The sequence below is a fragment of the Culicoides brevitarsis genome, chromosome 2 (genome assembly GCF_036172545.1).
Source record: "Culicoides brevitarsis isolate CSIRO-B50_1 chromosome 2, AGI_CSIRO_Cbre_v1, whole genome shotgun sequence".
NCBI lineage: Eukaryota > Metazoa > Arthropoda > Insecta > Diptera > Ceratopogonidae > Culicoides > Culicoides brevitarsis.
Window position 1 is genome coordinate 4,873,136 of NC_087086.1, and position 13,497 is coordinate 4,886,632.

Genomic DNA, 13,497 nt, shown 5'->3' on the forward strand with positions numbered 1-13,497 from the left:
AAAATGATGATGGAAAAGATGTAGGAGAATGAGAAAAGAGGAAAAAAGTTGTTGTTCCAACTTGTGTGTCACTTTTTTTCAATTATTATTGTTATTATATTACATGCTTTATGGCTTTTTATGTGACTTGTTGTTGATCTATGAAACGATTTCAGAAGAAATGTTTTTTGCCTTTTTATCAATAAAAGTTAAGAATTATTGATAAATTTTATATTTTTTGATAAAAAATATTTTTTTGAATAATTTAAAAGATTTTTTGTAAACAATTTTTTTAGAAAAAATAAAAAAAAATATAAAATTATGGAATTTCAGGAAAATATTAACATATTTAAAATTTAATTAAATAGAAAAATATATTCATTTTTAAAATTTAATGGAATTTAATTTTGTCATAATTTAAATAATAAATTAATATTATTCAATATATTAAATTAAAAAATTTTTTGAATATTTAAATTTACTCTTTAAAAATAAAATATTCAGGAAAATAAATAGATTTAAGAATAAAAAAATAAATATTTTTTTTCTTAAATTTTATTATAAATATTTTTTTAAGTTGAAATTAAATAATAATTAAAAATATCAACTTTTGTATGAAAAAAAAAATATTTTTTTATTTTTCAATTAAATTAATTTAAAAAAGAAAAAAAATTTATATTTTAAAATTCATTAAATAAATAAATTAAATAATTTTAAAATAATGATTTTAAGAGTTTTTGACGAAAATATTGTGAAAATTTTACAAAGAAATATTGATTAATAAATTAAATTTTTAGTTTTTTAATTTAAATTAAAAAAATAAAATAAATATAAATAAATTTAAAAAAAAATAATTTCTTAGATCGATGAATTAAAGGTAAAAATTGTCAAATATTATAAAATTAAAATTTTTGTTAAAAAAAATATTTTCTTATGATTTATTTAAAATTAATTTCATTAAAAAAAATAATTAATCAAATTAAAAAAAAAAAAAATTTAAATAAATAATAAAATTTTATAATAATTGACAATTTTTATCTTAAATTCATCGATCTATAAAAATTAATATATATTTTTTAAAAATTTATTTATTTTTTTTATTTTTTAATTTCAAAATAAATTATTTCTTATAAAATCTTAATTTTTTTGTAAAAATTTTTTTATCTTTTCAACTCTTAAAAAAATATATTTCCACAAAATCTTACAAAAATCATTGAAACCTGAGACATTTAAACGTTTGCCAAACAACTTCATCTCAAATCGCATTTAAATCGCTCATTTTTCCTCATGTTTACTCCCCGAGAAGTTAAACAAACAAGCTGGAAGAGGATTAATTTTGATTCAATTGAATCCAATTTCAGTTTCTCGTCTCGTCTCGTCATCATCGATTGTCGTCAATACGATTCCCATCCATTCATTTTGCATCATAAACCCCAATTCTGCGTCGCTTGCCTAAACTGTCGTCATATACGTCGCTCGAGCGAAGTGCCTATCAATGCATCATTTACTTTTGAGAACCACAAAAATAACTTTGTCTGCATGACGAGAGCGAAAATCGAGTGAATGATAGGCAAAATATCTGTTACAAAAAGGCAGACAGGCAGCAGTCAAATGGTAATATAACCATTTTTGAGGAAAGTCGAGACGAGACGAGCAATGAAGACACTTTAAAACAATGTTACGACAAAACCAAAAGTTGATTCGAGTGAAAATCGAGTCAGGGTCGTGCGAGAGAAGACGAGAAACAATGCGATGTGGTTGTAAAATAACAATTTGTTATATTGTTAAAATACATATGTTCTCTATGTTTAATGATTCGAAAATAATCACGTTAAATTTTCTGACTTGCTATCCATTTGTTCGACTTGGCTTCGTCTTTTTTTTTTTTTTGCTGGCGAAATTTATTCGACAAATTGGAGCGATTTGTTGTCTTTTATGGCTCGCGTCGAAAATTCCCCCGTAGGCGGAGTAATTTAAGGAAAAAATTCGGGGTTTATCGAAAATAAAAATAAAAAAACACAAAAAATGCGAATAAAAAAAACCGAAAGAACCGCCACAAAGATTTATTGAAATCACCCGAAATGACTATTTCGATATTATTACATGCTGAAAAAAAAAATAAACTTTCCAGACATACGAAATTCTACGAGCACAAGAGAAAATAAAACATTAAATTGCCATTTTTAGTTCTGCACTTTAAAATAAACTGAGCGACGACGACACAAGGAAGGCATGAAACAAAAAAAAAAGTTTTCAAAACAAAATTCCGACAATGCGACCATTCTTTGTGTTTGTGTGTGTTCAGTGCACAGCGAGTGAGTTAGAGCAACAGCACGATATTTCACCAATATAATTCGTGTGTGCTGAATAAAAGATGTATCTCGCGTGGAAAAGTATCGCAGATAGAATTTTTTTAATGCTGCCGTTATTTCGGTTTATTGCACGTGCCAAATTCGTTGTTTTAGTGTTTTTGCAGTAGTAACGTGCAGTAGGGCGTGTTACATTTTATTTTTGGAAATTTTTTTAATTTTATCAAGAAGAATTTTTTTTAGAAAATTTTTTTTTATTTTTAAATTCTGTTAATTTATAAAAAATAAATAAAAAAATTTTAAAAAATATTTTTTATAATATTTTATGAAGTTTAAAAAAATTAATTCAAAATTTTTTAATAGAATAAAATTATTTTTTGAAATAAATAATTAAATTGTAAAATTAAATTAAATCAAATCTTTTTTAAATTAAATAATAAATTAAAAAATATTAAAAAAAAATTAATAAACTAATCAAAAAAAAAAAATTTTTTTAATCTTAAATTTTATTTTTTTTTTAAATTCTGTCAATTAAAAAAATATTTTAATATGCTTTGAAAATTTAAAATAATATTTTTTAAATTAAATTTTCTTAAAAATCAAATTATTTTTTTAATTGATTATTTTATTAAATTATATTAATTAAATAATAAATAAATATTGCAAGAAAAATATTTTATGATTTTTCAAAAAAAAAATATCCAAATATCAAAATTTTTATTAAAAATTTATAAACAGAAAAATTCCAAAAACTAAATTTTCACAAATTTTCAAAAGAAAATTAATTTTTTATAATTTTTAGTTGTCAAAAGTCACGAAATATTTAAAGTTTTTTTTTTAACAAATCCTTAAGAATTATTCAAAAAGTGAAGAATTTAAAATATAATAATTTTGAATTTTTTATTTAATTTTCATTTTTATAATTTAATTTGTGAATATTTGTTTAAAAAATAAAAAATATAATTTAATTTATTTTATTTTGATAATTTTTAATTTTTTGAATTAAAAGTTATTTAAAAAATTTAATTAATAATAATTCAATTATTTTCAATAATTTTCGATTTTTAAGTTTTTTTAAATATCTAATTTTTTAAAAATAATTTTTGAAGTAATTTTTAACAAAAATTAAATATTTTAAAATTTAAATAAAAAAAAAATAAAAAAAATCTGAAAAAATTTTTAAATAATTTTTTTTCTAATTTAAGCTAATTTAATTTTTTTCCCAAAATTTCCCATGAATAATTCAATAAAATTCCAACCTTTTCCCAATCATCATCATCATCACTAAAGGGCACAGTGCTCGTTTCTCCGATTCTTTTGTTTTGTATTTGTATTTTATTTTATTTGCGCTTTTCGACAAGTACATAACGCAACGCAAAAAAAACGAGGAAAAACAAAAAAATCTGCTTTATTATTTCCGTGTATAAACAAAAATAAAAGCAGTTGAGTGTTCCAGGGGAATGATAGTAGCAAAACTTTTGCCGAGAAGCGCCGTAAAATAATATCATCATGATAATAACAGTCAGTAAATATAGAGAGAGAGAGACGTTTGCAATGGAAAATGCAGTGCAGTTGTTGATAAAACTTTACCCGAAAATAATATAAAATGTCCTTTGAGAATTGCGCTGGGACATGTACCTGTATCGTCTTCCTCGTTTCTCGCTTTGTCGATGAAGAGCGAAGATAACGTGTCTCAGGAAATTCCCAATTTTGTCGTAAACATACAAAGTTTGCGGAGAAAAGTGGATAAAGAAAGGAGTCTGTGAGACGATTTAAGTTTTGTCTCGCTCAGTAAAGGCGAAAAGTTTTTGAAAATCATCGAAATTTAGTCGAATTAATTTATTAAAGAGCTTTTTTTGTTGTTTTCAGCCATTTTTGAGACGAAGCACGGAGACAGAATGACACAAAAGTTCGAAAAATTGATACAAATCACATACAAAAGTCATTTGTTACAATAAATGAATGTCATTTTTCGTTCAAAAAAAAACACAAAAGACGGAAAATAATAAGAAAAACAAACAAAAAAAAACTTTAAGAGATCAAGAATGATAGAAAAAGAGAGAAAATGATGTTAAATACTTACCCCAACCAAAGTCTTGATATTGTGCAAAGCATCTTGAGCCTTTAAAGCAGCCTTTCTTGTGTAAAACGTCACAAAACAGCACCCTGTAATAATACAGAAAAAAAGCAGACAAAAGCCAGTCAGGTCAAAGTACTCTCATTTTTTTTTCTTCTCTAAACTAAAAAAGATAAATTTATAGAAAAATTCACAAACGCACTCGCAGGACAATAATTTTCCAATTAAATTGACTCAAATTATCCAACAAACGGCAAAACGAACATCAAACAAACGTACATACGGGGAAAAAACAATTATTATCGAATTCTTGTGCTTGTCTGACCGAACGAATGAATTTATTTGATCGAAATGAAATTACGCATCGCATCGAAATTAAATTTTTGGTTCAATTAATTTGTATTTGTTAATTAATAATTTTATAATTATTTATGATAATCATCGTCAATCGTCGTTTTCTGTTAAAATTTACCGTAAGGTTTCAAGTAATTATAATTATTTCGGATAGGCAGCGAATAATAATCCACGGAGATCTATAAATTTGTACAAATATTGACACAAAATTGTGATGATTAATTTTCGGGTTGATTAACAACGGGACCACGGAGGATTATTATTATATTGTTATAATTAATGAAAATTGTGTGTTAAAAATAAAAAAAGATAAGCTAATTTTGTGGAAAAAAAAAAAAATTTTTTTTTTTGATTCATTAAGGTAATTCTTTTTAATTAAGTGATCATTAATTTGATTTTTTATTTTAACAAAAAAAAAAAAAGATTTTTTATGAAAAATATTATTTTTAGTTAATTTTTATAAAAAAAATTATTAAAGTTAAAAATAATATTAAAATAAAAAAAAAATATTTAAATTTAATAAATTTATTTAAATTAAAAAATTTTTTAAAGTAATATTTAATATATTTTTATGAGTAAATTTTTAGAAATGATTCAAAGTTTATTTTATTTTTTTTTATATTTTAAATTTATTTTTAATTAAATATAACTTGATTTTTGTAACATTTTATTTTTAGATTTCATAAAACATAAATTCATAATTTAAAAAATATTTTTTCGAATTTCCAAAATTTTTTAAATAAATATTTTTAAATTCAAGAAAATAAAATAAATAATATATATAAATAAATAATAATATGAAATTTCGGATCATTGTGAATTATAAATTTTTAGTTATAAAAAAGTAATTTAAATTTTTTTTCATCTATTATTTAATAAATTAAAAAAAAATAAAATTTTATAAAATTTATAAAGGAATTTACGATTTATTTATATTATGAGGGCAAAATGAAGGTTTTGATGTTCAACTTTTGTTTTGGACTTTTTCTAAATTTTGCGTTTTCGATGTACAGGAGCCATTTAAAGATGTTAGCGAAAAAAATTGATTAAAAAAAATTTAAGTCAAAATCTTCTTATTATGAGGGCTCACATACCGATTTTTCAAAATTAAGCTAGATCACGGTTCTCCGTCTCAAAATGAAGGTTTTGATGTTAGAAACAACTTTTGTTTTGGACTTTTTCTAAATTTTGCGTTTTCGATGTACAGGAGCCATTTAAAGATGTTAGCGAAAAAAATTGATTAAAAAAAATTTAAGTCGAAAAAAATTGATTAAAAAAAATTTAATCCAAATTCTTCTTTTTATGAGGGCTCACATACCGATTTTTCAAAATTAAGCTAGATCACGGTTCTCCGTCTCAAAATGAAGGTTTTGATGTTAGAAACAACTTTTGTTTTGGACTTTTTCTAAATTTTGCGTTTTCGATGTACAGGAGCCATTTAAAGATGTTAGCGAAAAAAATTGATTAAAAAAAATTTAAGTCAAAATCCTCTTATTATGAGGGCTCACATACCGATTTTTCAAAATTAAGCTAGATCACGGTTCTCCGTCTCAAAATGAAGGTTTTGATGTTAGAAACAACTTTTGTTTTGGACTTTTTCTAAATTTTGCGTTTTCGATGTACAGGAGCCATTTAAAGATGTTAGCGAAAAAAATTGATTAAAAAAAATTTAAGTCAAAATCTTCTTATTATGAGGGCTCACATACCGATTTTTCAAAATTAAGCTAGATCACGGTTCTCCGTCTCAAAATGAAGGTTTTGATGTTAGAAACAACTTTTGTTTTGGACTTCTAAATTTTGCGTTTTCGATGTACAGGAGCCATTTAAAGATGTTAGCGAAAAAAATTGATTAAAAAAAATTTAAGTCAAAATCTTCTTATTATGAGGGCTCACATACCGATTTTTCAAAATTAAGCTAGATCACGGTTCTCCGTCTCAAAATGAAGGTTTTGATGTTAGAAACAACTTTTGTTTTGGACTTTTTCTAAATTTTGCGTTTTCGATGTACAGGAGCCATTTAAAGATGTTAGCGAAAAAAATTGATTAAAAAAAATTTAAGTCAAAATCTTCTTATTATGAGGGCTCACATACCGATTTTTCAAAATTAAGCTAGATCACGGTTCTCCGTCTCAAAATGAAGGTTTTGATGTTAGAAACAACTTTTGTTTTGGACTTTTTCTAAATTTTGCGTTTTCGATGTACAGGAGCCATTTAAAGATGTTAGCGAAAAAAATTGATTAAAAAAAATTTAAGTCAAAATCTTCTTATTATGAGGGCTCACATACCGATTTTTCAAAATTAAGCTAGATCACGGTTCTCCGTCTCAAAATGAAGGTTTTGATGTTAGAAACAACTTTTGTTTTGGACTTTTTCTAAATTTTGCGTTTTCGATGTACAGGAGCCATTTAAAGATGTTAGCGAAAAAAATTGATTAAAAAAAATTTAAGTCAAAATCCTCTTATTATGAGGGCTCACATACCGATTTTTCAAAATTAAGCTAGATCACGGTTCTCCATCTCAAAATGGAGGTTTTGATGTTAGAAACAACTTTTGTTTAATGTACAAGCCATTTAAAGATGTTAGCGACTTTTTCTAAAAAAAATTGATGAAAAAAAATTTAAGTCAAAATCCTCTTATTATGAGGGCTCACATACCGATTTTTCAAAAAATTTTCAACTTTTGTAGATCACGGTTCTCCGTCTCAAAATGAAGGTTTTGATGTTAGAAACAACTTTTGTTTTGGACTTTTTCTAAATTTTGCGTTTTCGATGTACAGGAGCCATTTAAAGATGTAAGCGAAAAAAATTGATTTTAATCTTAAAAGGCCTTATTTATTTTTTGTTAAATAATTTTATTTAAATTGATTTTTCTAATTTAAATAATTTTTATTCATTTATTATTTTTTAATAATAATTTTTGTTAAATAAAACATTTTTTTCACATTTTGAGACATTTTAATTATTTAAAAAAAAATTAGCTAAATTCAAAAATAATTAATATTTATTTTAAAAAAATAAAACTTAAAAAGTCTTTTTTTTAAATAATATTAAAAGGTTATTAATCAATCCATTGTTAACGAACGTTGATCTTTTATTTTTTATGCGATATGCAAAAATTAAAAAAAAAAATATTTTAAAAATTTTCGTTCTTCTTTGACATGCTTTATCTCACGTTTTTATAAATTTTTTGTTGTTATTTTTCTTATTTTTAGTCAGAATCATAAACTGGTTTCATCTAGTTCTAGATTTCTGCATAATTCTTACATTATTTCTGTAAAAACTACGATCCTCAACTATTTGTTTTGATTAATTTAGTTTTGTTTTTGTGATTTGTTGGGTTTTTACCTCAACGAACCTGTTTGACACGTAAAACTACGTCATATTGTATCAACAATTCATAAATAGTTTTTACATACTCGCATGCTAATAACTATAACATTGAACAGGTTTTTTTCTATTTTGTATCAATTATTAGTTTAATGGCTTTGGCAAATCTTCTTTTTTGTGTGTCTTCATTCATAGACTTTATTTCGGGGATTTTTGAATGACAAGAATTTGACTTGTTTCGAGTCATGGAGCGACGTATAAAAGAATCCAACCTTTGATGCGAGTAAATCATTCAGTTCTTGTCGTTCAAAGAGTAAAGATACTCAAAAAAAAGTTAAAAAAATGAAATTTTTATCAGTTTTAGTTGTAATCGCTCTCTTAATCTGCGTCGCCAGTGCAGGTAAAGTTCATTAAACTTCAAAAAATAACGAAAAATTAATTTAAAAAAATTTCAGTTCCCTTCCGAAGACGTTTCTATGGCGGCGGCGGATACGGAAGACCCGGATTTGGAGGTCCAGGCTTCGGCGGAGGCGGTTTCGGAGGCTCGCAATCCTTCGCATCAGCTTCTTCGCAATCCTTCGGAGGGGGTTTCGGCGGGGGCGGCTTCAGCGGATCGTCTGCTAATGCCGCTGCTGGTTCGCAATCTTTCGGATTCGGAAGATAAGCTTTAAAATTTTACTTTACGATAGGGTTAAGATTGTACATAAGACGAGAAAAGTTGAATAAAAAAATTCATTAAAATTCATATGCAAACTTTGAGGTCCATTATTTATTTATGAAATCTCTTCCAACACTTTGTCTTGATTTTTTTTCGTTCTTTGTGGCTAACAAAGTTTAAATTTATTTCCATCAATATTTTTTTTTCAATTCTAAGCGTAAGAGCAAAAAGTGTCTGTTTTTTCTCTTTTGCAACTCCAAAAGGTACTTAGCATCACAACGAAGGCTGCCTTAATACAATTTCATTTTTTACACTTGATACCTTGTTTTTTAATGTATTTGTTGCCTTTTTCTTGCGCGCAAAGTGTTGAGCTAAATAAGATTTACACCTTTTCTCTGTGATGCTTTATGTAAGAAGTAACGTACGGAAAATGCGAAAAAAGAAAGTGAAAATTCAACAATCAGCTTAAAGGATTATTCAACCCTGTTTCCTTTATTACGGCTATAAATATATTCGTGTATACGCTTTTTTATTCTTCTAAGCAGTTTTTTGTTCGTTTAGGCGTTTTTTTAGATGTAAATTCTAATTTTTGATTTTTTAAAAAAATATTAAAAATAATTTGTTATTCAGAGCAATTAAAAATATATAATTTAAATTTTTTTTTATATAATTTTATTAATTTTTTTAATTAATTTTCATTTATTATTTTTTTATTTATTCAAATTTTCAATTTAAAATAAAATTTTTAGTAATAATTAAAATTTATTAAATAAAAATTAAATACAAAAAATTAAGATAAAAATTTCATCAATTTTTGATTACAAAAAATTACAAAAATTTATTTAAAAAATTAATGAAAATTGTTTCAAATCTTAAAATTATTAAATTAAAAAAAAAATGTTCAAAATTTTTGAAAAATATCTCAGAAATCAAATAACTTATATTTTAAAAAAATAAAATTAATATATTTAAAAAAAAATATATTTTATTTTGTTAAATAAAGAAATTAATTTAAAATTAAATTAAATAAAAATTTTATTAAATAAATTAATTTATAAATAGTTTTAATAAATAAAAATTGATTAAAAAAATTAATTAAATTAATTTAAAAAAAATTATTTTTATTATTTTTTAATTATTGCTCTGAATAAAAAAAAAATTTTAAGCACTTCTATTTATTAAAAAAAAATCTAAATTTTTATGAAATAATTATACAAATTATATATTATTACAAATAATTCAATATATTATATAAGAATATATTCTTTAAAAAGTTAAATTAATAAATAATTTAATAATTTTAATTAAATAAATAATTTTTAATAAATTTTTATTCAACATTATTTTAATAAATTCTTTGAATATTTTTGAAATTAATTTTAGTACGTTGCCTAAACTTTTAAAATCGTCTTTTGCTAATTCGATGTTTTTTTTCTACTTTATTGTTTATTTTCAGCACTCCCGTCTTACATTCGTTTTTTATCCTGAAATTTTTTACACATAAGTTTCTTTTGTTATTCTGCTTTTCACTTGCGAAAAACAACAACAAAAAACACACACTTTCAACACATTGAAAAAAGGAACTTTCAACATACACTTAATTATGTTGGTAAAATCACGGTTCATTATACATTTTAACACAAAATTAACACAAAAATTCACAAAATTCAGTTAAAAATTGGATACAAACCTTATTAAATATTTTTTTATTGAATTTTTTTTTATTTAAATAACTCCCGACGTATCATGACTTTTTTTTAACATTCACATTATTTATTATTAATATTTTATTACAGGAAAAAAATTTCATTATAATTGTGACATAAATGGTAAGTTTTGTACGCACACGAGTAACGAGTAGTAATATAAAATCAACAGCAATCAATCACGTGAAAAATTCTTTCATGGAAAAAAGTTTTGTCACTTGCATACAGAAACGCACACACACACACGACGAAATACAATTAACACAAAATTTCGGGCAAAAAGTGACAAATAAACGGTAAAACATGCAAAATGCGATGCCAGGTGATTGACTGTCGCGCGGATGCATTTTCGAATGGGTCAATAATAATTTTGTCGGTGATCGATAGACAGACAATTTACAATTTTATGATAAATGTAAAATAAAAAATAATTATGATGGTAAAATTGAGCGACAGACAGATGTCCAGTTGGTGCGATTTTATTATTTATGAAGTTCGGAAAAGTTATGGGAAAAGTCAATCAATTAATTTTGTTGTTTTTGTGGCCTGTAGAAGGGAAAAATGGATGGATTTAAAGCTCATGATTTTTTTTTACACAAATTTTTGTATTTTTTTTTGTCGTATTTCAACCGAAAAAGTTGATTTGGGATTTTTTTTTGAACGATAAAAACATTAATTTAAGACTTTAAAAGTATTTTATAAACCAAAAAGTTCATTTGAGATCTTAAAAAAACTATTTTACTTCTAAAGAAGTTCATTTAAGACCCCAAAAAGTTCATTTAAGACCCCAAAGAGATCATTTGAGACCCTAAAAATTTCATTTAATACCCAAACAGTTCATTTGAGACCCCAAAAAGTTCATTTAATACCCAAAGAGTTCATTTAAGACCCCAAAAAGTTCCAAAAAGTTCATTTAATACCCAAAGAGTTCATTTGAGACCCCAAAAAGTTCATTTAATACCCAAAGAGTTCATTTGAGACCCCAAAAAGTTCATTTAATACCCAATGAGTTCATTTAAGACCCCAAAATGTTCATTAAAGACCCCAAAGAGTACATTTAATACCCAAAGAGTTCATTTGAGACCCCAAAAAATTCATTTAATACCCAAAGAGTTCATTTGAGACCCCAAAAAGTTCATTTAATACCCAAAGAGTTCATTTAATTGATAAAAAAATTCATAAGAGCCCTTAAGATGTTCGTTTACGACCCCAGAAAGTTCATTTAAGACATTATAAAGCTGATTTTAGAATTCAAAAGAAGATTTCAGACCCAAAAATGATTAATTTAAGCTCCATTAAAGCTTTAAACCGCAAATAAAAGATAAAATTCATCCTTTTTCCATTCCACAGGACATCAAAAAGTTCATAAAAAAGGAAAAATTTATCAAAAAATTTTTTATCGCCTACCTTTACTGAGTCCCGTTACTTTGTCTCTCAGTACATTTATCGTATGTACGCGTCCAAATTCTTCAAACATCTCCTTGAGTTGCGCCTCATCCATCGAGCGCGGCACTTGTCCCACGAACATTTTGATGAAATCCGGGTCCGGCTGATCGGCATCCATCGCCTCCTTGCCGCCATTGTTATTCAGAATCGTGTTGTTATTTTGCTGCGAATTGATGTTGTTGTTCATCATGACACCACTGAAACGAGAGACAAACACACGGAAATTGTTATTCATTGCATCGTTCATCGACTACCGGGCAGAAGTTATTGACTGAGGGCGAGTAATTAATTCACTTGGCATGTCAAAAAGTTTCAAGTGAACTCCTGCCATGCCCTTTTGGTAAAGAGAGGAAAACAATTACAACAATTGTTTATTCATGCACACAACACCGCATCATCATCGTCGTTCTTGTCGTTAATTGCAAATATATTCCTTCGACGTCACATGCAAGATTTGCCGAATAAAGTCAATCATCCGTAGTTTATTTAACGAACTTGCCGCAATTGTTTATGGAAAAGAGAGAGGAGAGAAAATTGGCATCAAAATTTCAACTTCTCAACTTTAACGTGATGCGAGCGATTTGTCGAGGGTTTTTTGATCGTTTTTTGTTCCTCGAGATTAAAATTTATGTGCAAGTAGGATTAATGGAGATAAAGGAAAGTACCGCTGTTGTTCATGACCTGGATTTTTGGTTCGATAATACGTGCAGGTAAGCAATGTGTGGAACGAGAAAATATTTAAAATTTATATCTGAGAGTTGATTAATAACCAAAGCGTGTTTTTGAGTAAAAATGTTAGAAAATAGGACTTTTTATTGAAAAATAACAAAAAAAAAATTAAATTATAAAATCTTAATTAAAAAAAAATAAAAATTATGAAAATATATTTCAAATTATTAATTTTATAATTATAATTTTAAAATTTATAATATATTTTTATTATTAATAACTTAATTAAACTAAAATAAATTTTGCAATATTTTTTTTTTAATAAAAAATTCAGATAATAAAAATTTAATTAAATTAATTAATTATTCATTTTTTTAAATTATTTATTAATTATTTTTTTTATTAATTAATTAATTTCTTAATTATTTATTAATTTAAAAGCTAAAAAAATTTTGGAAATAATTTTAAAAAAAAATTATTTTAAGGTATTTTTTTATTTTTGTCAAAAAATAATTTTTAACAAAAAATTTTTGTATTAATTAATAAATAATCGATTTAAAAAAAATTATTTACTGTTTTTTGAATTTAAATTGACACATCTCAATTTATAAAAAAATAATTAAAAAATAATTTTAATTAAAAATAATTATAAAAAAATTAATTAAAATAACTAAATAAAAAAAATAAAATATTTCTCAGAAAATAAAATTTCAACAGAAAATTAATATTAAAAATTTATCATTCAAATATTTACTCTTATTTAATACGTTTTATGTTTATAAAAAAAAAAACAATAAAAAAAATAATGAAATTTAAAAAATTAATTAAAAATTTTAAAAAATGTCATTTCTCAAATTTTTTAAATATATTTTTAAAAAATAAAAAAAAACATATTTTAAACCTCAAACGAAAAAAATAATTTTTTTAAATGATATTTTTATTTTTTTTTATATAAAATATATTTTATGAGTTA

General features: G+C 24.1%; 2 protein-coding genes across 3 annotated transcripts in view; one reads left to right on the top strand and one right to left on the bottom strand.

Moving 5' to 3' along the window:
* Positions 1 to 13,497, bottom strand: part of LOC134832918 (CUGBP Elav-like family member 2) — a 68,803-nt gene that overhangs the window by 40,585 nt on the left and 14,721 nt on the right. For both annotated transcript variants that reach the window (XM_063847139.1, XM_063847140.1), the window contains exons 2-3: positions 11,817 to 12,052; positions 4,372 to 4,454 (exon numbers count right to left, since the gene is read on the bottom strand). In XM_063847139.1, coding sequence (XP_063703209.1) covers positions 4,372 to 4,454; positions 11,817 to 12,052 — 319 coding nt within the window. The remainder of the gene's footprint in view (positions 1 to 4,371; positions 4,455 to 11,816; positions 12,053 to 13,497) is intronic.
* Positions 8,365 to 8,766, top strand: LOC134832309 (glycine-rich protein 3-like). Its single transcript, XM_063846294.1, has 2 exons — positions 8,365 to 8,445; positions 8,501 to 8,766. Exons 1-2 carry the CDS (start codon positions 8,388 to 8,390, stop codon positions 8,707 to 8,709), a joined length of 267 nt encoding a protein of 88 aa, XP_063702364.1. The 5' UTR covers positions 8,365 to 8,387; the 3' UTR covers positions 8,710 to 8,766.

What these genes read in the sequence shown, in the direction of transcription:
- LOC134832309 (XM_063846294.1), top strand. Translation starts at nt 8,388, where the DNA reads ATGAAATTTTTATCAGTTTTAGTTGTAATCGCTCTCTTAATCTGCGTC. An exon ending in AATCTGCGTCGCCAGTGCAG is followed by an intron (nt 8,446 to 8,500) that starts GTAAAGTTCATT and finishes AAAAAATTTCAG; the next exon opens with TTCCCTTCCGAAGACGTTTC.